This window comes from Marmota marmota, unplaced genomic scaffold (genome assembly GCF_001458135.2).
Source record: "Marmota marmota marmota unplaced genomic scaffold, marMar, whole genome shotgun sequence".
Taxonomy (NCBI): domain Eukaryota; kingdom Metazoa; phylum Chordata; class Mammalia; order Rodentia; family Sciuridae; genus Marmota; species Marmota marmota.
In genome coordinates this window covers 37,302,481-37,326,807 of record NW_026000037.1, presented here as the reverse complement: position 1 = coordinate 37,326,807, position 24,327 = coordinate 37,302,481, and the positions used below count along the sequence as shown (strand labels likewise).

At 35.9% G+C, this 24,327-nt stretch overlaps 1 protein-coding gene across 1 annotated transcript in view; it reads right to left on the bottom strand.

The window, feature by feature from the left end:
- Nucleotides 1-7,688: 7,688 nt before the first annotated feature.
- Mbd5 (methyl-CpG binding domain protein 5) overlaps nucleotides 7,689-24,327 on the bottom strand; it is a 405,383-nt gene continuing 388,744 nt past the window's right edge. Inside the window, exons 15-17 of the mRNA XM_015479159.2 lie at nucleotides 19,046-19,119; nucleotides 11,335-11,410; nucleotides 7,689-8,272 (exon numbers count right to left, since the gene is read on the bottom strand). Of these exons, the coding sequence (XP_015334645.2) occupies nucleotides 8,201-8,272; nucleotides 11,335-11,410; nucleotides 19,046-19,119 (222 nt within the window). The 3' untranslated portion in view covers nucleotides 7,689-8,200. The remainder of the gene's footprint in view (nucleotides 8,273-11,334; nucleotides 11,411-19,045; nucleotides 19,120-24,327) is intronic.

The following is a 24,327-nucleotide window of genomic DNA, read 5'->3' as shown; positions in this document are numbered from 1 at the left end:
TATATATATATATATATATATATATATATATATATATATATATATATACGCACACACACATATGTATATATAGTATTAATATATATGTATAGTATTAATACATACATGTATAGTATTAAGACATATATAGTATTAATATTATAATTATTTATTACTATATAATATATATATTATGTATTATATGTTATATCTAGGTTTTTATAGGAGTTCCATATCTGGGATGATGGGAAAAATGAGTTAAATTTATGTAATCCTCAAGCAGTTTTTTGAGGTAGATTCTATTTTTATCCCCAATTTTTTAGGCAATGAAACTAAGGCCTGAGAGGATTTGTCTGAGGTTACACAGCTACTGCATAACTGGGCTCTCTCTCTCAAGTCTGGCTATAGAGTCTTTTAAGTAATTTGTTCTAAATCAAAGCCAGTTGGTATCAAGAACTAAGACCTCAAATTTCAATCTCTGAAGCAAATATACTTTTCCCTGTACTAAATCTGCATTCCCAGATTTGACTGGTTCTAACTTCACCCTGAAGCTGAATGTTAGAAGCTTTCAAATTCTACCTGATTCTGATTCTGCCCTGGTCACTACAGTCAGCTCACTTAGCTTCTTGGAGATATAATTTTCTAGACTAATTTATTGTGAAATAATTTTGCTGGTCCATTTTTGCATGTGGCACCACAGGTTGTAGAATTCATCTAGGACACATTGGATAGTAGATCTGGAAATTTGGAACTGGAAGGGGGAGCCAGAAAGGGACTCTACAAAGTGGTCCCCTTTTGGCAGCACTGCCTGGACTTGCAAATACTCGCCTACCTACAGAGGCTTCCCAGGGAGGTACAGCAACTCTGGATACGACTGCTCCTGTGTTTGACATCACCCATCCCTAACAGAGGGGGATCACTTTGCTCATCAAAATCTTTCACACAGCAGTTTAATAACAACATTCCATAGCTCTTGCCATATGCCAGGTGCCAAGAACTTTATCTGCATTATCCCAGTCAATCCTTTATCAACCCCACGAAGGAAGTACTATTACTAGATTGTTGTGGGTATTATTAGATATTAGATATGCTATTTATAGATGAGGGAGCTAAGTACAGATATGTCAGGCAATTTACTGAAAGTCAAACAACTAGTTAGTGGCACAGTCTAGGTTTGAATGTATCTAGCCCGGGACTCTCCAGGGCCCAGTCCATTATAATGGGCTGAGGGTCCATTTCCTGGGTACAGGAGTCTGTGCTAGAGGGAAGGGCTATTTTCTGGCTTCTGGATCATAGGATTGGATGCCTGTTATTGCATTGCCTCTGTTTTATAAACCAATAATTAGCTTTGAAAAGCCCTCAAATTCACTGTTCTTGAGTCTGGAAGGTGATTGTGGTCCAGGATACTTTAGAGAGCATGCACATAATCACAGGCTGGAAGAGATGATGAAAGGCCACTGTGGACTCCCCTGCTGTGGGGCAGAGATCCCCATAGCCAGATGGCCTTGTTCTGGGCCTGACCCCCCTGTGGTCCTGCTTTCCCGTGCTTCCATAATCCTCAGTGCTCACCTGGTACCTCCTGCATCTTAACTCTTCCACTGCAGTTTCTCCTTTTGGAGGGAGGTATATGGAATAAGGAGATCACCCTAAAGGCCCACACCTGTTGAACACTTACCTGTGCATTTTGATTAGCAGGTCTTGCTTCCTATTACTTTAGCAAAATGCTTTGGGATTTTAAATCTTCCCAACCATTGATAAAAGCAGAAACACTACTGTTTTCCAATTTGTGTAGAAATAGGAAGTAATGTTACCGTAGAAAGTATAAGTGTACTGAATAGCATTTCTTCATGTCTATAGGCTGAGTATCCCTTATCTGAAATGCTTGGGTCAAAAGTGTTTTGGATTTTTAATATTTTTGGATCTTGGAATTTTGTATATACATAATAAGATATCTGGAGAATGGGACCCAAGTCTAAACACAGGATTCATTATGTCTCAGGTAAACCTGAGACATACACATAACCTGAATTTAATACAGAATTTTTAGTGTGTCTGCATTTTAACTGTGACTCATCACATGGAATCAGATGTGGAATTTTCCACTTGTGGCATCATGTGGGCATTTTTTTTTGGTTTTGAGAAAGAAAAGTTTGGATTTTAGGGCGTTTTGGATTTCAGATTTTCAGATTAAGAATGCTCAGTCTGGGCTGGGGTTGTGGCTTAGTGGTAGAGTGCTTGACTAGCAAGTGTAAGGCACTGAGTTCGATCCTCAGCACCACATAAAAATAAATAAATAACATAAAGGTGTTGTGTCCATCTACAACTAAAAAAAAAGTCGTGAAAAATAAAGCTTTAAAAAAAAGAATGCTCAATCTATATTACAAATGAATTTACATACACACACACACACATATGTATATATTCTTTACATGCATACCTCTAGACTGTAATGAAACTTGCTCCACAAATGTAACATGAAAAATAATGGTGGTTCTGAAATTTTTTTTTTTCAGTATTTGAAGAAGCTTTTAAAAACTGCTGCAGTTCAAATGCGATATATGCTTTTCACTCTTACCCCCTCCAACTGCCTGTTCTTAACACTGCAGCCAGAATAATCTTTCTAAACCGAGACCTGATCATATCGCCTCTTAGAAGCCTATAATAACTCTACCTCACTGCATTCGAAGGGCAGAGTCTTGACAAAGCCCTGTCCCCATTAAACGAGGTCAGCAGCTTTGCAATGTGCTACCCTAACCTAGCCCTTATAATTTATCATATTTTTATTTTTCAGTATTGGGGATCAAACCCAGGCCCTTGTATATGCTAGGCAAGTGTTCTACCACTGAGCAACATTCCAGCCTTTGAAAAAAATTTATATCAAGACAGGGTTTCACTAAGTTGCCCAGGCCAGTCTCAAACTTACAATCCTCCTGCCTCAGCTTCCTGAGGAGCTGGAATTACAAGGGCATTATTTATTATACTTACATGTTTATTTGCTGTCTTCTCTGTCAGCTCTACGAGGGCAGAGAATGGGCCCATCTTATTCACCATTGTATCCCCATGCTGCATAGAGGGTGTGGTACATACATGATGGCATTTGATAAATATTCATTGTATGAAAAAATATCAATGATACCTCCAAGATCTTCTGAATTGCTTCTGTCAGAACCGATGAGAAGATAACTAAAAATAAAACTGAACCAGGCTGCTGTAGAAAGCTGTTAAAACTCATACATAACATGGCTCCCTTAGCAAATTCCTTGTCTTGACCTAAGGGAGGCTGCCACACTTCCATCTGCAGGCCTTGCACTACCTGCAGCTCCTTGCATTGCCCTGAGAGGAGTTACAAGTGTCTGGGTAACTCTCCTAAACCACTACCTGGAAGTTCTCAAAACATGATTATCTTATGTGATGATCTAAAACATCAAGTTCAAAGTAAAGCTAATGCTAATTTATTTACTTCCTTAACCATGTGGAGAAGATTTGGGTGCTTTTAGGAATCAGTTTTCTATTGATGATAACATGCAAGTCGGCCCATATTTCACACATGTACATACTCCCTAAATGGTTCCATTAAGGCAGTGGTTTGAATCTACTTATGAACCCCTCACCTTCCCATCCTAGAAGACATTTTGGTAATGTCTGGAGTTATCTTTGAATGTTACAATTTGGGAGGAAGAACTACTGACATCTAGTGGGTTGAGGCCAGGGATGCTGCCAAATCTCCTAGATACTCAGGGCAGTTCCCCCATATAGAACATAACCTGGCCCATAATGTCAATAGGCCCAAGACTGGAAAGCCCTGCACTCAGGTGACATTCTGTAGATTCCTTGAACCTTGAGCACTAGGCCATATTTATCTGTGTGCTTCTTTCTAAGATGTATGGAATCAAAGCAAAGAGTAGGTTGAAAAGCAATAAGAAGGCCAGGGTTCTTCCCTGACTGATAATAGAAAAAGAGATATGTAGCCTATCTCTTAAGAAGAATGACTGGGGAGTTTTCCTAGGTAAATCCCTGTCAGAGAATGAGTCTCTTATGGAAATCTCATAATGCAAGGCATTTAACATAAAATTGCACACATTCTTGATTGGAAAAGAAGTCTCGATGAAATCAAAACCATGTTTGTTTTTCACATTGAAAATGTTCCGGTGGTTCTCTTTTTCTAATTGTATAACCATTTGGATGAAAATATCCACTTGAAATGCAGGTGAAATGTAAACTGCTACTCTTCTACACAGACAATCCAGTGTATTTATACTTAACCCATAAAGGCATGATGTTACAAAACACATTTGTATATTATGAAGCCATATGGCATCAAATTTTCCAATTTATAGACAGTTTTGTATTTACATAACAAATGATTAAATCAACCATTTTTTCCGGTTTATAAAAGGTCACTGAGGTACACACACAGTGTGTATAAAAGCAGATAAGGCTGATAATACATATTTACAATAGATACAAATTAATCTTTCATATTTGAAGATAATTCTTTTTATATATATATATTTTTTTCTATATCAGACTCCCACTGTCAACAGGATTTCCCATGCTTGAGTTGTTTATTGCTTTTTGGCTCACTGATTTCATATTCACTTCTGGGTTGTTTATACAGATAAATTACTAATGTTCTTATCTCTTTGGCTAATGCAAATGTGATAGAGTGAATGGAAGAGAGAAAAACTAATTCAATATTACAGTTATGGCTAGTTGATATCTTTTGTTCATATCCCCCAAATGAATCAAGTAATGCATAACTTATTTTATACACTACATTGAAAAGTCTTGAATCTTGCTTGCATTATGCCATTTGAGCATAAATGGGCAAAGTAAAATAAGATGACAGATTTTCAGGAAGGTCTAGAATCTTGGCTTTCTTTTCAGAAAGAGCAATGCCACCAACATCTTATGCATCTCCGATTTTAAAATCCTAATACAAAATTGCTTGTGATTTGCAAGAGGATACTGCAAACTGCATGGAATATCACCAGAGTCGATGACAACTTGCTCTCATGGTCTGAAATGAAAAAGGCATCAACTCATATGATATGAGAATCTTCATAAAACTACAGAAAGCAAAAAAAAAAAAAATAGTGGCCCTCTGCTCTTCCCACAATTCTGCAGTGTTAAGTCCAAGTGAGAAGGCTGTGTTTACTTAAAAAACAGACTTAGCAAAAACTCAAAGTCAGCGTCTAAACAAAAGACTAAATATGGCCCATGATATTACGAGGAATGAATGTTCTTCTTAAAGCATTTTCATTCATAATGTCACTGAAGAGTACAAGCCAAAAATGTTCCTTTAAATAAATAAAAATCCTGGATTGCTTTTAATGCTACAAACAAAGACAAACCACACAAGAGCTGCTCAGTTAATTTTCACTCATTTGAAATAATCTTTAAAAACTACTTAGATATGTAGTTTATTCTCCTTGAGCTTCCTAGGACTGTTAAGGGACACAAAGTAAAACTGATTTCCTTTTACAGTGGGGACTATTATGTTCTTTAAAGAAGCAAAAATTTTTCACTCTGTTCCCATTCTTGGATTTGTTCTTTTTTAAAAGTTGATTTTAGGGAATAAAAAAATGTACTAACATAGAAGAGCTAGCCTTCATTTGAAAAAAAAAATGAATTGGCTTCAATACAAAGAGAAAGAAATGGCTCTATGGGCAGAATTGAAGTGTGTGTGACCAATTTTTTAATTGTAAAGTAGGTGCAACATTTAAAAAAAATGTTACAGCACTGCATGACCTAAAATGCTAACAATATTTACATTAACTGCTTACATGAAACCATTCAACTGTAAGAGAGGAAAAAAACCCCCCAGTGGACTGAGACAACTATACCTAGCACCCATATCAAGCCATAAGCAACCAGTGAAATCATGGGAGAAGACGTACTTTACATGGTCTACTAATGTAAAGTATACAATGATGGGGAAGCATGAACTGAATCCCTCAAGATACCCAAAGGCAGGCTTGACTGACACAAATTCAGTGTGCAGACAGAGAGGCAAACTAAAAACGTCTTCTACATATCAACATAACACATGCAGACACACCCAACACACAAACACACTTATGCATCTATCTGTGAATAAACACAACTGTGTAGACAAAACAGTAGAAAAGCGGGTTGGTGCAAAAAAAAAGAACATTAATGGTTTAAATATTTCAAATTATAACAAAAATATGTCATCTAAGCTATCCAAAGATTACTTCCTCTGATTGCAGGAAGGACTAGGCGGGCAATCCCACCAATACACAAAAGACAAAATGAACCTACCCCATGAAGGAAGGGTTCCTACTTCCAGGCCATGAAGCCTAGTGTAGCCAGTTGCATTCCATCAGGGTCAAGGGTAGGGGTGAGGTTGGGAACAGAAGGGACAGAGAGACACAGGGGACCTGGAGGAAGAGCTAATAATTGTTGCTATGAAAAGTAAGCCCAGGTGGCATGCTCTGTGCTGTGGCCCCAAGAAACCAACTTGAGGAATGACCTTGGTCTCCTTTTTCCTGAGTTACTGGAACTCTGCTACATGACAGGACTGTGGAATTTGCAGGTGGATGGGAAAGGAGTGGGGAAGTGGTAGCATTTGGGGATACAGCAGCTGAGCATTACAATGGCCATTGGTGAGCCCCCACTAGAGGATAAGCAGTGCTCTGAGTGGTTTGGGGGTGGGGGCTTGTGGATCCAAGAAAAAGGAATAATGGACCCCTTCTTTTGATAATCTTCAACTGAAGTCTGGTGGCCTGAAGCTTTGCTTAACTGCCTAGGAGACAGGGTTGTACCACCACCACAAAAACTGTAAAAAATAGATGGGAAGTTATGTTGTGCTACATTTCTTATTAATTACCTTGTACTTTACAATGGCTCACAGTTTTAGGTTTGTACACTGTAATGTGGTATTTTCTCTCTACATTTGTTTCACATTTTTTCTTACTTCATATAATATAAATAATTTGGCTAATAGATTTAACCTGCACATTTCAGCCACATTAATATATATATAAGAATCTGTTAATGGTATAAATAATTCTTTAAATAAAATAAATCTGATATGTTACATAATACTGATAAAAAATTACCATTGCTAATAATTTTGTAAGCCACCTTAACTTCTGGGTTAAGTAATACTGACGAGTGGATATGAAGTTAGCTTTGATGATTTGTATTTACTTTTGCCATTATTGAAAAACTGAACTATAACCACTCTTACCTTTGAAATGGGTTCAAAGTGGGGATTTTGCCTCTGTGTGTGGAAATAGAAATTTTTACCTTGTCAGATATCATTTGCAAAAGAACCTTAATTCTGAGCATCAATGGTGGCAATCTATCTAGTTCAACAGGTGGCTATCAAATATGAACTACAGAAATGGCTGCTGAGTAAAATATTCCATCTAAGATTTTTTTTATAAAACCTATTCTATTTTAAAACTTAGGTAAAAAAAATATGCAACAAATGGTTGCAGTTTCTGAATTCTTAATTTAGACCTGTGAGCCCTCATCCCTTTACAAATCTGTAAGGTCGCAATTTCCTAGACACCTAAAGTTGAGTCCAGTGCTTCCAGGTAAGGTTCATTCCAAATAGACAATATAAATGGACACTCAGTGGTGTGCAGTGTATGTCATAATTCAGATATTACATCGTCATGCCTTTTCTCTGCTGTTAAATACAAAAACAGCATCTTTTACATTATCATAGAAAAGCATTTAGGTTGTATTTTTATTTATCACTTTACACTGGTAGTCTCTGGTAGGTGTACTCCATAGAAACCAAAAGGATTTTGTACACTATTTCTTTGTACAATAAAAGATAAAGTGTGCATTAGGTACGCTTGTACATGACAATATTGTACAATATTTACATTTCTGATATCACCATGAAATTCTGTACTTTCTATATACAACATTGAAAATTTTTCAGAAACATTTGGACTATTTCTTATAATCACAATTTTAGTATTATAGAAAAAGAGTTTCTCAGTAATCTCTTGACCATTGATCACTTTCATCATAGAGGGACTGTGATTAGTTTTTCCAGCATTCATTATCCTTCCTGATCAAACAACTTTTGTATCACTGCTTCTTTTAGCACCCTGTGGTGGTAACTATCTGCCATAGTTTAAATATTGATATAACTGTGGCCATATCAATACCTATATACAGATACATCTGTGCATGTTCCTTTGATAAACACTGGGCATTAGTGGAGTAGTCTCTGTTATCTGGAGATCTTCCTCCTCTTGGGCTTGGGGGGTCTCATTTGTCTGTCTCCCTGTGGGATTTGGTGAACCTGGAAATAAAAAGGTGAAAACAATAACAAAAGTGGTTGAAATCACAATCACTATATGATTTCTGGCAAAGAAATAGGATAGGGAACAGACTCTGATTTTCACTTTCAATCACTGATATCCTGAGGTGTTTAGAATCTTTCCCAAGATCTCAGTGTGCCCACAGTCAGTAAAAGGTTAGAGAATCCTAGAAACTGATAAGCAGAGCAACACTCTGGGGGAACACAAGGAAGAACTGAAGAAAGCCAGTGTGTGGGGAAGTCAGCACACAGTTGCTATCCCCCCTGTACATTCAAAAATGAAGTCTGTTCTGCCAGAGGGCCCTAGATCACCAATTTCTCTACAGCCTGGAAAAGTGTGTAAATACATAACTGACATGTTTATCACCTTACTTATTTTACAACTACTAAGAAGTGTCAAAGATCAGAAGAACACACACACATAGCTCAGCCCAAGGATGTTTGTTTCTGAGAAGAATCAAGATGGAAAATGGACTATCACTACCATCTGTTGGCACGTCTGAGCTTGTGTAGTCTAGGAAGAGCAATTGATTCTTTTTAAGAATGTTAACGTTTTAATTAGTGCATTATAGTTATATATAATAGTGGGGCTCATTGTGACATATTAAAAATGCATATAACATAATTTGCTTCATTTATTCAATTGAGCTCATCTTTAGAGAAATGCAGGAACTAGCAGCATTGGAGGCTGTGCATCTCATCGAGCAGAGATTGAATAGCACTAGAGCATTAGATAGCAGATATGATGTTGACGGGTAGTGATGAGGTAATCAGGTGCCTCACATTGTAATGTGTCTACTGAGGGAGCAAGGTCAAGACCCAGGAAAGGCAGGATGGGCCCAAGGCAGTGGCACAGCAAATTCTTAACTTGAACACAAGTCCACGATAGCACTTGCCAATTTCTGTGGTGTAAATATTTCCTCCATGGCAAATGCAACCTACCAATGTGATGTCACAGAACTTAAGTTAGGGAAGAGATGCGCACAATCGGCTCTTGAGGTCCACTACAAATTGGCTGGATTATACATTTTAAAATTAATATTTAGGGGCTGGATTTTTAACTCAGTGGTAGAGTGCTTTCTTAGAATGTGAGGCAAGGCCCTGGGTTCCATCTCCAGCATGGGGAGGGGTGGAGTTTAGCTAACAGTAGAGGCTAATGCTAGTCAAATGCAGAATGCTATCTGAAGATAATATTTAAAAATTTAAAATAATGTTTATGAGTTCTTCAAACTGCCTCTTCCTCCTAATCCTCTCTAAATACATTTAAAAAAATAACTATAGGGCTGGGATTGAGGCTCAGCGGTAGAATGCTTGCCTAGCATGGGTGAAGTTCTGGGTTTAATCCTCAGCACAACATAAAGATAAATAAAGGTACTGTGTCCATCTACAGCTAAAAAAAAAAAAAAAAGATTAACTATAATGGAAAACCTTAACTGAAGGCTCTCTATAATTGAAGACAGAAATCTTTATTCAAGACTGTAAACTAAATGTGGCCGAAAAAGGTATTTTATTTGATTTTTTCAAAATTGTCATGAAAAATGGTGCGATCTTACCACACTAGCATAGATTCTCACATGGCTAACATCTGCTGGAGTGTGGAAGAAGGAACTCCAGGAGAATGTGCCCCATGCTGCATGGTTCTCATCACTCTGAGATGCCCATTGACCACAAAGGTCAAATGTCCTGAGGCAGAGAGTAATGAGATGACGACCAAACCCATTTTATCTTTTTTCTGGGCAGGCACATTGCCTACCACAGTGCCTTGTCCACTTCCTTAAGGTGGCCATATAATTGGGCCAGGCCCATGGGAACTATGCTGACAGTCCTCTGCACACATTATTCTTTTACCTGCTTGGACTGACTGGATGCAAAGGATATAGGGATCACTCTGATGCCCTGAGGAATGGCAGATACTTGATATAGAGAGGATCTGGGTCCCTGAATGACTGTGTAGAATAACAGTGTCCTCTGCCAGGACCAAACTCAAGTGAACAATGGTCTTTGCCAGGTGGGGTTCCCAGGATTGGAAGCCTGTGGGTAGCCTACTGTAACCAGTGCACTTTTCTGGCCTTTCTCAGTCCATTCCAATTGCTGTTGTTCTCATGCCTAATATTATTTGCTTGACCCTAGAAGACTTTTGAGTTTCTAACCCCTGATCTAGACCTTTCCTATAATTCTACAGGGAAATTTAATGTCTCAGTGTCTCAATCTCCCTATTTATGAAATGATGAGTTGGATCACAAAATTTCTTAAGCCCATATGAATCCTAACATTTTTTTTTCAATCTGTAACTTCCATTTATCATTAAGTAGCCATTAGATAGGTTGTTGAAATTCAGATAATCTTGCTAACTCAAACATCAAATAAAAGAAGTTACCTTTCATTGCTATATAGCTGTAGATAAGTCACACTTTTTAGAGACTATTAAAATTATATTTTGAGTATTTATATGAATCAATATGTGAATGAAATGATAATAATTAAACTCACATTCAACACTACTATATGCACAGTTCAATAAAAATTGTAAAAAAAGTAGATACTACTTTAAAAAACGAGTTTATAGTTTATAATTTAACAATATAATTTTGTGCCAAATATTTTTAAGGTAACAGTAGGTGGAAAATGAAAGGTCTAAATACCCTTGATCTTGACCCAACTTTTCAATTTCACTTTTTTGTCCAATGGACAGAGTGAAATTTGCATTACTGAATATTTAGGTAGCACTAATGGCTACTGCCATTAACAAAGTCAATGCAGAAAGCTGTTGTTTAAACTTCAATATATTGCTGTTCACATTTTAAAGAAGGTTATATAGAAAAACAAAAGTTACTTATCTCAGAAAAAAAGGATGTTGTTAATTTTTTTAGGTTATTTTTTCTTAAATGACTTTGAATCTTTCCTGATATCAGTCTTCTTTCTTAGTCTAGTAATTTAGAATTGCTGCATGGGTTACTTGACAATATTTGAGAGACTTTGCCAAAAAGTGTAATATAATTTATTTTCAAAGAAACACAGTATAATGGAAAAACAAATTAACTTACAGTCCCAGACATTTTGTCCAGTTCACTCATGGCCTCATGAATAGCAGCTTCTAAATGGTTATTTAGCTTCCCACTTCTGGAATTAATGAAAACAACACACCAGTTTAATAAATTGAAGAAACAAAAATTTCAATTTAATTCCCTAAGTAGAAAACAAAAGTACGAATTCCACCAGAGAAAGTCAATTTATATTCACATTTGGAAAATTCAGATGACAAAACGTTACTTTATGTTTCTTATCACTGAATACTAATGACTAAAGCCAGAAAGCTACTAAAAAAATTGAACATATGAAGTGGGGAGAAATGAATTCTTTCCCCTTCTACATGCTACTTCCATAGTCTGGTTATTTGGGAAAAAACTGGGCCGGGGGCCTCTTTTCCCACCCACCAATGCAACTCAGACTCCCTGAATCCAGCCTGCCTTTTCTCTGGCTGCCATCTGCCAATTTGTGGCTTGAAGGGCGGAGGGGCTGAACTACAGGCTCTGGCCACTAGGGAGCTCCCTCTGCCCTCTTTGGAGCATCCTGGCTTCTGGAATTGAGCAACTAAAGGCTAAAATTCCTATCAGGTGAGAAATTTCTTTTTAGCCACACCTGTGGCTCTGAGCCTGTTCCTCACCATATTTTCCCTACAGCCAAAATAATGTAACTATTTGAACGGATAAAGAATAATGGTTTTCAGGGTACCTATCACTCCTTTGACTTTTTCTCTCTTCTCAGCATTCTATCATGTATATTTGGACTGAATAACACACGGTACATCTGTCATTTCTGAAACTACCTATGAAGCTCTTGCACTGATTACTAAAATCAGGCAAATCCACGTTATCCCTCTCTGTGGTTTTTCACCCTTTGCTCATCCTGCTAACTTGTTTTTCCTCCTTTATGCATATAAATAATTACTCAATTATTGTGAATACTCAAATATTGTGAATATATATATAATTAGGTGTTGATGGATCTTTATTTAATTTACTTATTTATATGTTCTGCTGAGAATAGAACCCAGTGCCTCACACATACCAGGCAAGCGTTCTACCTCTGAGTCACAACCCCAGCCCCATTTCATTTATCTTGATAGGACAATTACTAGAAAAGCTGCAGAGGTAATACTATTCATATGGTTTTCCAAGAGTTAAGTCCCATCTCAGCATCACATGGAGATTGGAAATTTGTAGTTGTGGGAGGATTTTCCTCACAGTCCCACTTAGTTTGGCTAGCACAGTATGCGCAGAAACATTTTGAACTTCAGATGAGGCCTTTCGGTTCACCACTGCCCTCGTACCATGACCGGACAATTTATATATTTCATTTCATATTTCTGCCCCTTAGAGAATTCTTGAGTTTTCTACCCCTGAGTGTTACATTTCTAGGCACACTATGAAAGCTGCATATGTTTGCTAAATAAAAACATTTGTCCAAAATGAACATGGTTGGTCCTATGTTTTGGAAGACATGTATGCACTTTAGTGAGTCTAACCAAAAGGAAAGACTGAGTGTACTTGTTTTAACCAAATTATAAGAGCAATATAGCACCAACCCTCTCTGGCTTGCTGGCCTTGTTAGATAACCTTTAGCTTTTATATTTTTCTTATTCATTTTTAGAAATTTAAACAATACAGAAAAGAGCACAGAATTAAATAATGACCCTAATACATTCCCTCTCCAGAATGAACTGTCAATAAACTACATATTTTCTTTAAGTTTTATTTAAAAAGAAAAAAATTGGACTTCCCATCTCTCCACAATTTCCAGTCACATTCTTTCCTATGTTCCTCCCCAGCTTCTGGTCTGTTTTCATATCTTACATGACACATCCATGAACAGATGTTAGTATCATACTATGTTTTTTATATGCACACAGGTTTCATGATATACATACTTGCCCATTTTCCCTTTACCATTATTTATGAGCACTGTTCAAGTTGATAGGATGCACTCATTTCTCCTAACCAGTGATCAGTGTTTCCTCACATAGGCATCGTCTCTCACTCACATAGGCATCGTCTCTCACTCACATAGGCATCGTCTCTCACTCACATTCCCATTCCTGTGTTAAGGGGTCCTGGCCACCTTGAAGAGTCAGTCTGAGTTGTTTTTCCATTGAGGAGTTTGTGAAGCATGATCCTGAGTGAATAAGAGGGAACCCAATCTCAGGTGTCTGCAGGGTCATCTGAGTTTGGCTGAGGTTAGGCTGGGACCTTTTTGAGGCTGTTTGTTGAAGGTTCTGAGAATATCATGCACTACCAAATGTCCCAGAAAAATCGTGCTTTGTGTAATGTGTTAAATAAATGTATCCTTAATATATTTTTTGTTGTTTTTGGAAAGTATGGAAATCAGTTTTAAATGATATTTAGTTGTTGTATCTTTTGATTATAAAATCTTTCTGGTTTAGAATGGGAAAGACAGTAGAATGAATTGGACATAACTTTTCTATGTTCATGTAATGACAAATGACCACTGTTAATTCCACATCATGTTCAACCACAAGAATGGGATGCTAATTAGTATAAGTTATACTCAATGTATGTATAGAATGTCAATATGCACTCTACTGTCATGTATATCTAAAAAGAACAAATTTTTAAAAATACGAAAAAAAGTTAAAAACCCAAACAATTAATAATCCTTATTATTGAAAAAAAATTTGACTGTATCTAAAAAGTTATAATTATCTAAAATAAACCTGTATGTGGCTTGTTGGAGTGCTTGCCCACATGAGTGAGGCCTTGGGTTCAATTCCCAGCACATCTTTTTCTTCAGCAAAATATTTAAAACGTTTGTAAAAACCTTGCATTAACTTAAGTGAAATTAGTATAATGTTTTGTCTGTAATAAAGTTAAAACAATTAGTAGAGGGAGAAATTACTACTTTTGAAAGAGAAAAATAAATGCATAGATGTGGGGCATAAAATTATTTGAATACATCATGAGAATCAAGAGGTAAAGACAGACTCTCCCAGATGTCAAATCTGCAAACCAATTTTCACACTAACTGGTTAGGTCAGGGAAGAATTAATTTAAAAGAGGAAGAAAAAACTCCGTGAGTTCATGAAATGAACAATTAGTCAAAATTTAGTCTTCCAGTCTAGAGGGCCTCCCCATGGAGTCTCCTCTACTATTTTCTATTCCCTGCTGACATTTAATAATAAACATTTTTTACTAATGGACACTCTAAAAACTACTTGATTAAGTAATAGATGTTCATATAATCACCTTTCTAATTATTAATGGAGATAATTGCCACTTCTCAACTTCATTGCCTATATTGTCACACATTATCCTTATCTTCGCTAATTAGAGGGGAAAAAGGCCAGGTACAGATCTGTGAATGATACAAGAAATAGGAGGGAATTGAGAAATGGCATGTTACTCCAGTGACAGTTCAGAACGACTGTGACTCACTGCAGGTAGAACAGAACAAATTTAAGTGAGACCTGAAAATCAAGAACCCTATAGTCTGAAAATCAAATACATATAGAAAGCAGGCAGATTTAAGAAATTAAAGAAGCTAAGTATCATTTCTTGGTTTAGCATGAAAATAAGATTTATTTTATCACTTCAGCACTTTGCAGCTTCATAAAATATCAGGCTATCAAAAAATTGTACATATTGAGAGAAGATTTGATCCTCATTTAAATGAAAACTATAACATAGCTAAAAGATACCAAAATTTTCTTTTATAAAGCTATATGTTTTTAAGTACAAAATTCCCAGAATAATGTTTTATATAAACATTTTATACTAATTATATGATCAGGATGCAATTAGTACATCTGTTTGAAGATATTTATTTATTGTATAGTTTGGATTAAGATAGATATTAAGGATTCAAACAACTACATGAGCCAGGTGCAAGCCTGTAATCCCAGCTGCTCAGGAGGCTGAGACAGGAGGATTATGAATTCTAGCAAGTCCCTGTCTCTAAATAAAATATTAAAAACAGGCTAGGCCCAATTTCAACATTGTTAAGGAATTATGGTAATAAAAGATAAGTGATCTTTTAAAAGGTGAGGAGGGGAGAGGTGCTGGGATGCGGCTCAGTGTTTAAGTGCCTATGGGTTCAATCCCCAGTACAAAAAACAACAAAACAAAAACTACATAAAGTTCTAAATATCTAATACAGTGCTAGAATGTTTCAACTGGCAAAAATATTTTTGTTTCTTTATAATAAAAATAGCCATTTACTAAATATCATTAGCCAACTACTGTGTTAAGGATATTATAACAAACCCAAGATAGGAAGTAATATTCCTGTTTTAGAAATGAAGAATTTAGATTTCAAGAGATCAAGCAACATCCCCAAAGGCACACGGCTATGAGGTCACAGAAATAGGACCTGAACCCAGGTCAAAACCAACCTCTTAACCCTCTTGTTCCAAATACCACCTTCCTTTCTTAGACGTTTCCTCTTTTCTTCTCATTCTACCAAAGCAGTGAAATCTTTGTCATCTGAAAGATTCTTCATTGTTCTTTTCCAAAATTTTTTTACATGTGTAGAAATGAGTGCAAATAGCCTCTATCTGTTCCTCTACTTTCTTATTCTTATTTTCTCCTCAACTAGGAGTACTTTGTTCCCCTATCACTATACTGGAAACTGCTCTGTAAGGCCACAAGTGGCCTCCAAACTGCCCAACAATGGAGATCTTCAGTTCTTATCTTACTGGACTTCTGTCCATCATTTCATCATCCAGGAAATTTTCAATCTTTGTCTTCTAAGACCTTACCCACTTCCCCTGATTCTCCTCTCCTCCTCCCATCTTCTTTGTTCTCTCTGTTAAGTGTTCAGTTTTTTCCAGCATTCAATACTCAGCCCACCACTCGTCAAGTGATCACAGTATCTCTGTGTGACTACAGCTATTTCACATTGTCAAGTACCATGTCTCCCAGTTTCAGGATTGTGAGTCCAGTCCACAGGCTCCCCAAACTGCATTCATCAGTTTTCCCCTGTACTTCCCACACCAGTCAGTGTTTCCACCACCATCAAGTCACCCAAGCTAAAAACCTGACAGCTGTCCTTGATTGTTTGGCCTCTTTCACATTGTGATCAATCACCATGCTCTGTCAATTTTACCTCCTCAATATTTCTTGGCCACCCTCATTCTCATCCATTCTCATTACCCACCTCTTGGTTTGGGTCCTCTTCCTCCCTTGTCTTCTGGCATGAGCTCCTAGATGATTTCCCTGTCTCCAATACTGTTTTCTTAAAATTTGTTCTCTTCCACATCCATATCTGAAGTGAAAATCCAACCATCTGAGCCCTTCAGGCACTTCCAATAAGATAAAGATCTTACTGGCTGTTTCTAAGCCCTTCATGATCTGATTCCTGCTTATACCCCAGGCCACATCTCTTATAACTTCCTATCTGATACTTTCCTACAAATCCAAGTGCTGTTCTTATCTAAACACTATCCACTCTACCCCCATCTTGGTGTGGTTCTTTTAATAGATATTATTGAAATCATTACAAACCTATGGGAGTGTAAGGCTTGCTTCAGATATCATTTCTAGAAACCTTTCTTTATCTGGGTTTAATGCTATTTCTCTATGATCCCCAAATACACTATATATCTTGCTATCGTTGCTATTTTCACATTTTATTTGTTTCTGTATCTGTTCTTTTACTTAGAAGTGAGCTCCAGGGACTGGAGTAGCAGTATGCCTGGCACAGGCAGATATTTTTTTTTCTAAATTAGTCTCCTTAAATTGGGAATAAATAAATTATTTAGTTTAATGTATCATTTATCAGTTATGTAACTTTTAACTAATTATTTAAGATATCTGGGTCTGAGTGTCCTTATTTGTAAATAGGCTCAGTAATTCTGTTCTATCTTGTGACTGGGAGGAAAAAAACTTAATGGATTTGAAATTATCTGTGCAAAATGTATTCTACTGGGTATCTACAAGGTAAGTCAGACTGGTTAGATAATAGTATGATCAACAAAGCTGCTTTTTACTAATATTTACTTCATATTTTTTCTTTCTGCCTCTTCAACATGTAATCTAAGTTTATGGTTATGATCAGGAGAATTCCCTCAGATAGTGCCCATATTAATTCACCACACATAATAAACTGGTTGTAAAGAAATGATTTTAAAGTTGTGTTTTGTTTGTTACTCATTACATTTTAGAAACTGATTAACAGCAAATCTATGGGCAAATGAAATTCATTTCAAGGCAGTGTATCTAAATATTTGGAGGCATTATTTCATTTCTGTGTTATAAACTCTATTTTGCCAATAATCCAAAATAACTGGCATGCTCTTCACTGTGGAATTATTTTGGGGATCTTTACACCAAAAAATATGTACTATTGAATATTCTATAGCAACTGGCCCACTAAAAATTTGCAATGTGGCTGTTTTGCAACTTCCTTCCTTTCATGCAGACCTGCTATTAATTTTTTTGGCCTTAACTTACCCTAACCTCTGAAGAGATGTACCACTTTAGTTAGAGCAGAAGGGGACCTGGATTTCTGTGATCTTCATTGGACATGTACAGCATTTATCTGACAGTTTACTCAGCCCTCACAATAACCAGTGCCCAAGTGCTGCCTTCCAAAGAGTATGCACACAAGAACACAGGAGTTACCCTGTGGTTGTCGTCTTTTTATGAGACAGTCTATTGAGATGAGGAGTCTCTCCAAGATTTATTGACTTCTATAACTGTGCCGCTGAGAAGAATTACTTAAAACACCACGAAGGGCAAGAACATGCCCTTTAGTAGATATTATTGGTATCATTATTTAAGTCGTTTATTGGTATCATTATTTAAGTCTTTTATGCAAGATATACTACTAATCAGTCTAATCTCCATTTTATAAATCTTGATATACACATAAGTTAAAGTGATACTTTTAAAATGATGATAAAATACAAAAAGATAGCCTAGGTGTAAATGTTTGGGGGAAGGATGTGAGGATCATTTCATAAGTGAATAAAAATTAATATGAGATTTGAGGTTGTTTGATAATGTGGTATTTATAGCAACTGTACAGGTATGCCAATGATATATTATAAGAACTTTATGTACATAAACAGAAGGGCATTTGTAGTTCTCTACGTTCATATGAAATAATAATTATTATACATAAAACATTGTATTGTAGTAAAAAACGGTTTCTAATATTTTCTTCTCATCTGTACTACATTTTCCTCAAGAAAAAAATCCAGGAAGACTGATTAAATAATGGCCCAAGTTCAACTTCTTGTTATAATTCCAAATAAAACCTATTTTAAAGTCCATACCCCTGCCACAACAAAAAATCATTAGTTAGGATCCTTATGACTAATAGCTAATCTGCCAAAATATTTTATATGTGTACAAATGGGTGTATTCTCCCCACCAAAGCATTTGAATTGCAAATGGATAAGCTAACTAAACTTCTAGAGCATATTTAATTGCTGTTTAAAGAAACATCAATCATATTTTCTTTCCCGCTAAATGAGAGGCAAGGAGATGGAGGGAGTGGGGAAAGAGCTGATAAAGAAGTAAATCCCACACAGAGTGAAAACACAAATTGTTAGGAAACAATATAATTTTTGGAATGGTTAATTTGGCCTGTCTAAAATGGTCCTCTTTGGTGATAGCTATTAAACTGCACTTACACAGGTTACAACATGGACCGGATCAGTGAGATTTCATTTTTCCTTGAAGAAAAATCAGTAAATCATATCCTTGAAAAACAAATTGGGGAAACAAAAGTGCTTACTTTCTGTTTCTTTTCCGGGCTCGGCTGTAGGCTTCTAAACCTTCTGTTAGTGTCTTCAACTTCTCCGGCTCCACCTGAGTGAAGGTATGAACACCAAACCACATTACCCAGACCTGCAATCATTCAACACAGTTTTTATTTTCTTGTTGTACAAGCAGGTGCTGCACTGGGGGAGGGGAGCCTTAACCTTTACTGCCCTGTCAATTTTTTTGTCCTTGTTCAACTAGAGATTGATTCTATGGCTCTAAGCTGCAGTCTCAATGGAAATGAAAGACTGTTTGGCTTTGAAATTGTCAACATTTTGAAAATAATGTTTGGGGAAGAAAACCTGGAATTTAAATAACCTCCAATTCACAAAATCATACAAATAAAAAATTCTGATTCACTTTCACACTTCCTGATGTTCAGTCACTGAGCATTAGTATTCACTAAAGGGAATACAAGAGCTATGGTTAGGGAAGAGGGTGGCCTTTGGAGACAACAGGTCAGAATCTGAGTCTTTTTCCTCCTCTTTAAGATGAGAACAATAACACTTACCTTCTTGCTAGACTTGAAGTGAGCATTAAAATGTGACATCATATTGAGCACATTCTGGCATGGAGCAGCTATTATCTGGATTGCTTAGGCTCTAAGAAGCCACAGAACCAGCAGGGCCATAGGCAACCCACAGTCCAGGCTGAGGTGGGAAGAGGGTGTTGCTAATACTGAATGGGCATGACCCCGCTCCTGTCCTGTGGTATCAGTGCCAATCTGTGTGATGTCTACTACCTCAGCAGAGTGTGGCCAACAGAAAGTGGCTGGGGGTTTGTATGCAGCCTTTGCTATATGCCCCCATTGATCTGGAATATGGTTCTTTTTTGGTCTCGGAAATTGAACTCAGGGACACTCGACCATTGAGCCACATCCCCAGCCCTATTTTGTGTTTTATTTAGAGACAGGGTCTCACTGAGTTGCTTAGCACCTCGCTTTTGTAGAGACTGGCTTTGAACTCGCAATCCTCCTGCCTCAGCCTCCTGAGCCCCTGGGATTACAGGAGCATGCCACCAGGCCCCGCTGGTTCATGGTTCTTGAAGCCATACCTCCCTCAAAAAAAAAAAAAAAAAAAAAAAAAAAAAAAAACATAGGAAAACCTGTATGTGACTAATGAATTTTTAAAAATACATTTTAAAAACTTTGCTATTTTTTTTGATCTTTTAAAAAAAAATCAGCCTCTATAGAAACACTATTGCTTGCTGTGTAAACACAGCTTCAAGCGGTCTCTTATAACAGTTTGTCCTCCTCATCACAACCCACTTTACATGAAAATTCAGAGTTCATTAAAATGCCTCATGGTTAAGAAAATAAACACTAATAAGCAAGGAAATTATTATTAGATTAACAAAATGTTTCCATTATCGTGTCTGAGTACCAACATTTCTAATTGGTCAATGCAAAGAAAAACAGTCAAATAATGGGAATGGTTTCCTTTTTATATTTTTGTACTTTTTCCTGATGAATACAAATATCTTATACATACATGTTCATTGGGGGTACCCATCCATTGTGCGCTAGAAAAAGACAGGACTGTGTTCCCATAACACTTTGCTTAAAGAAACATGTCCTATTGGATGACTAGAGAAGCTTAAGTAAGTTGAATGTATCCATTTATTGTTTAACAAAATAAAATAAAAGTTCCCCAATATATTTTTACATTTTTATATTTTACACTTCACATTAGAAAGGAGTTTCTATCCTATATTCAGTCATGTGAAGGGAATATAAAAGATGCTGTGCACATTACATTTATGTATCAAAAACTAATTCTACTTATTTTTAAATAAACTTCTTTTAGGTGAAAGAAAGCTCTCCTGTAACAAAAAGTCCTATTAGATACAAGCTATTGTAATGACAGATCTCAAAATGGATTGAGGCCGCAGAAACAAAGACACAGCAATGAAAACTTGCCCTATTGATCTGAATTTTAAAAAACTGTTAGGTAAAACTATTTTTGTAAAGTCGTCAATTTTTATTTTTAATTAAAGAAATAAGGGACAGTGAAAACATTTCTTGTGCATTTTTATGTAAAAGGCACTGTTTTATCATTTAATATGATAATACTGCAAACTAATATTATTTTTATTTTGCAGATGAGACCCATAAGTTTAAGTAGCATGACCAGAGTTAAAACTCAGCTGACTCCAAAGGGTTCAACCTCTTTCCATCAGACTAACTCTAATATATATTGAAATATACAACCATTTTATGTATATAAATTATATAAAGTTACACACAAAAAACAAACATGCACACTAAAAAACATAACTATTTAAATCAAGTTACAGTTTTACAGAAATTTAGGTGATAACTTGCTCAATCTTCAAATTTTTTATGCTTGCACAATTTTCCAGTGATTTTTTTTCAAAACTAATTTCTATTATAGTTTCTCCATTTATATCTACCTCAAGACACTAAGGCACTGTCATAATAAACTACATTATTTATAAAGGATTAAATGACCTCAAAAGAGGTAATGGCAGTGCTATCTTAAACTAAATATAAATAAGATACACACCACTGTGCATTTCTGCTATGACAAGATCATACATATCCAGAGGAAAATGTTTATTTGATTTATTTCAGAATTATATATCTGTATCATGAAATATATATGAAGACTCTGTGTGATTTCTGGGGGAAGTATTTATATGCTTGAACAATATTTAAGAAATTCTTTGAAGATACTCCCCCCAAAATGGTATCAGAGAACAAAATAAATCCAATTTCTTATCAAATGGAAATCATGTTTAATGATATAATGAACATTCCCTTATTAATCACTCAGTTAACTTGTAAATCAAAAAAAGCACCTGGAAATCAAATACATAAGTATAACATTAGAAAAGGTTAAACATACAAAAGTATTCTTCTAAAACCTATATTGAAGAAGCAAGTAATACCTTTACCTATAATTATAATCTTGGGTTCTTATACATTTATAAGTTAGAAGAGTTTCATAAATGATTTCATTCCTATTTTAGTGAGAAATTGGGAGAGGACTTTTTATATTTCTCTTTAGTCATAATCTGCCCACAGTCTCATCCTAACAATAATGATGCTAGTATTAATGGTCATAATGATAGATCTCTTTACACATGTGCTATTTAAGAATTAGAAAAAGATACTTGTAATTTAGATGCATTTATAGGTCACATACTACCTCATGTCTAAATATACATGTTGACTATTTTTAAAAACTCTTCTTTCTCTCATTTTAAGTCTTTAAATATAATAATTCTTCCATACATAGTCTTGGAGTATGTGCAGAGGTGTTAGAAACACACATGACATAGTGTCATACTCAGACACTATTGTTTAGTAGAAGATTGAGAGCTTTTCTGAACAAGACTGAATCTCTCTTGTTGCTTATTTAGTTCAGAAGGTACACACTAATAACATTTGGAAATTTAATTTTGGTTTGGGGTCAGCACAGTAGCATGTAATATATCTCAGAAGTAACTTAAAGTCTATGACAAAAGGAAATAGGAACCTTTCAGAAAGACCCACCAAGACTCTAAAATGAAGTATAAAGTACATATTAGAAAAGCTTGGATCAATGATCCTAGATCACTTTTGAATAGACCCAGTTAACTAGAGATGAGGTCAAAATTCCCTGCAGGCTTTAATCCTGATAATACCACTCTGTGATTTCTTTACTAATACTTAGTGCTGGGGCAAAGCCATCACATAAAGGTCAGTGGATGGAGCACAAGCTGCATGACAGATTTCACAATAGGCCAGACAGCTGACCTCCAGCTCTGCCTTTGGTCTTCATTCCCCACTCTATCTCTACAAATGTTGGGGCAATGGTATAATGAAAAAAGTACAAGCTCAGAGTTAGAAGACCAGAGTTTGGAGTCTGCCTTAACTGTCCATGATTTGTGTCTTAGGAATGCTACTTCTCTGGTTTTCAGTTCTTCCTTTGGTCAAGTGGGGATAATCATGCACATCATTATGGGTCAGTGAGAAGATCTAAAACTGTGAACATGGACGTACTTTATAAATACCAATGGGCTGGGGTTGTGACTCAGTGGTATAACACTTGCCTAGGACACGTGAAGCACTGGGTTCGATCCCCAGCATCATGTAAAAAAATTAAATAAACAAAATAAAGGTATTGTGTCCTTCTAAAACTAAAAGAAAATTTAATACATACATACATACATAAATACCAAAGCAGCTTTTCCCTAAGTACTTCGCCTTGGTGACATACGAAATTATTTTAGGTGGAATATGAACAAATCTTCAAATATTTTAATAGTTATATATTTATGTAAATTTATGTTAGAAAAATACAAATAACATCATGCCTATGATTTCACATATATGATAACTTAGGTTAAAAGTAGATATTTAAATTTAAAAGTGGTCTGAATAGTGTTTAGTACATAGATGGCAAACAAATATTTATTGAATGAATAAATAAATTAGTAAATTAATTGAAAGAAAAAAAATTAAGGTAAACAATAGGATAGGCAAAATGCAATGTTAGGGCTGGGGTTGTGGCTCAGCAGTAGAGCACTTGCCTTATGTGAGGCCCTGGGTTCAATCCTCAGCACCACATAAAAATAAATAAATAAAATAGAGGTATTATGTCCAACTACAACTAAAAAATAAATTTAAAAAATGCAACTTTAGCTGAATTCTGGGAAACAAAGATCTGAATCAACAAATAGGAAGCATTTATCAAGTTCATTATTTATTTATTTTTTTAAATATTTATTTATTTAGTTAGTTTTTGGCGAACACAACATCTTTGTTTGTATGTGGTGCTGAGGATTGAACCCGGGCCGCGCACATGCCAGGCGAGCATGCTACCGTTTGAGCCACATCCCCAGCCCCTATCAAGTTCATTATTATCAAACATTTATTTAATAGTAAATATTTAAAATGATAGTGTGTATCTCAAAAATAACATCTTTAAACTGAAAAAAATCCTGCTAACTTCAGTGAAGTATTTCAACATTTTTTAAATAATGTGAATTGATAATAAATAATATGTAACTTATGTAAAAAAGTTGATTCCACAGAAAGGATAAACCTCATTACAGCAAAATGAATAGTGATAGTGTTCATGGAGAAGCCCCTTAAATGAATCCTAATTTTTAGGATTTTTCATTTTTAAATGAACTAACCAGATCCACACTATGACAATTTTGGGCAGTGGTACTATCTGAGACATCCGGTACTTCCTTTCCTCTGTGTGTGTGTGTGTGTGTGTGTACGCGTGTTTTTTTTTGTGGGGG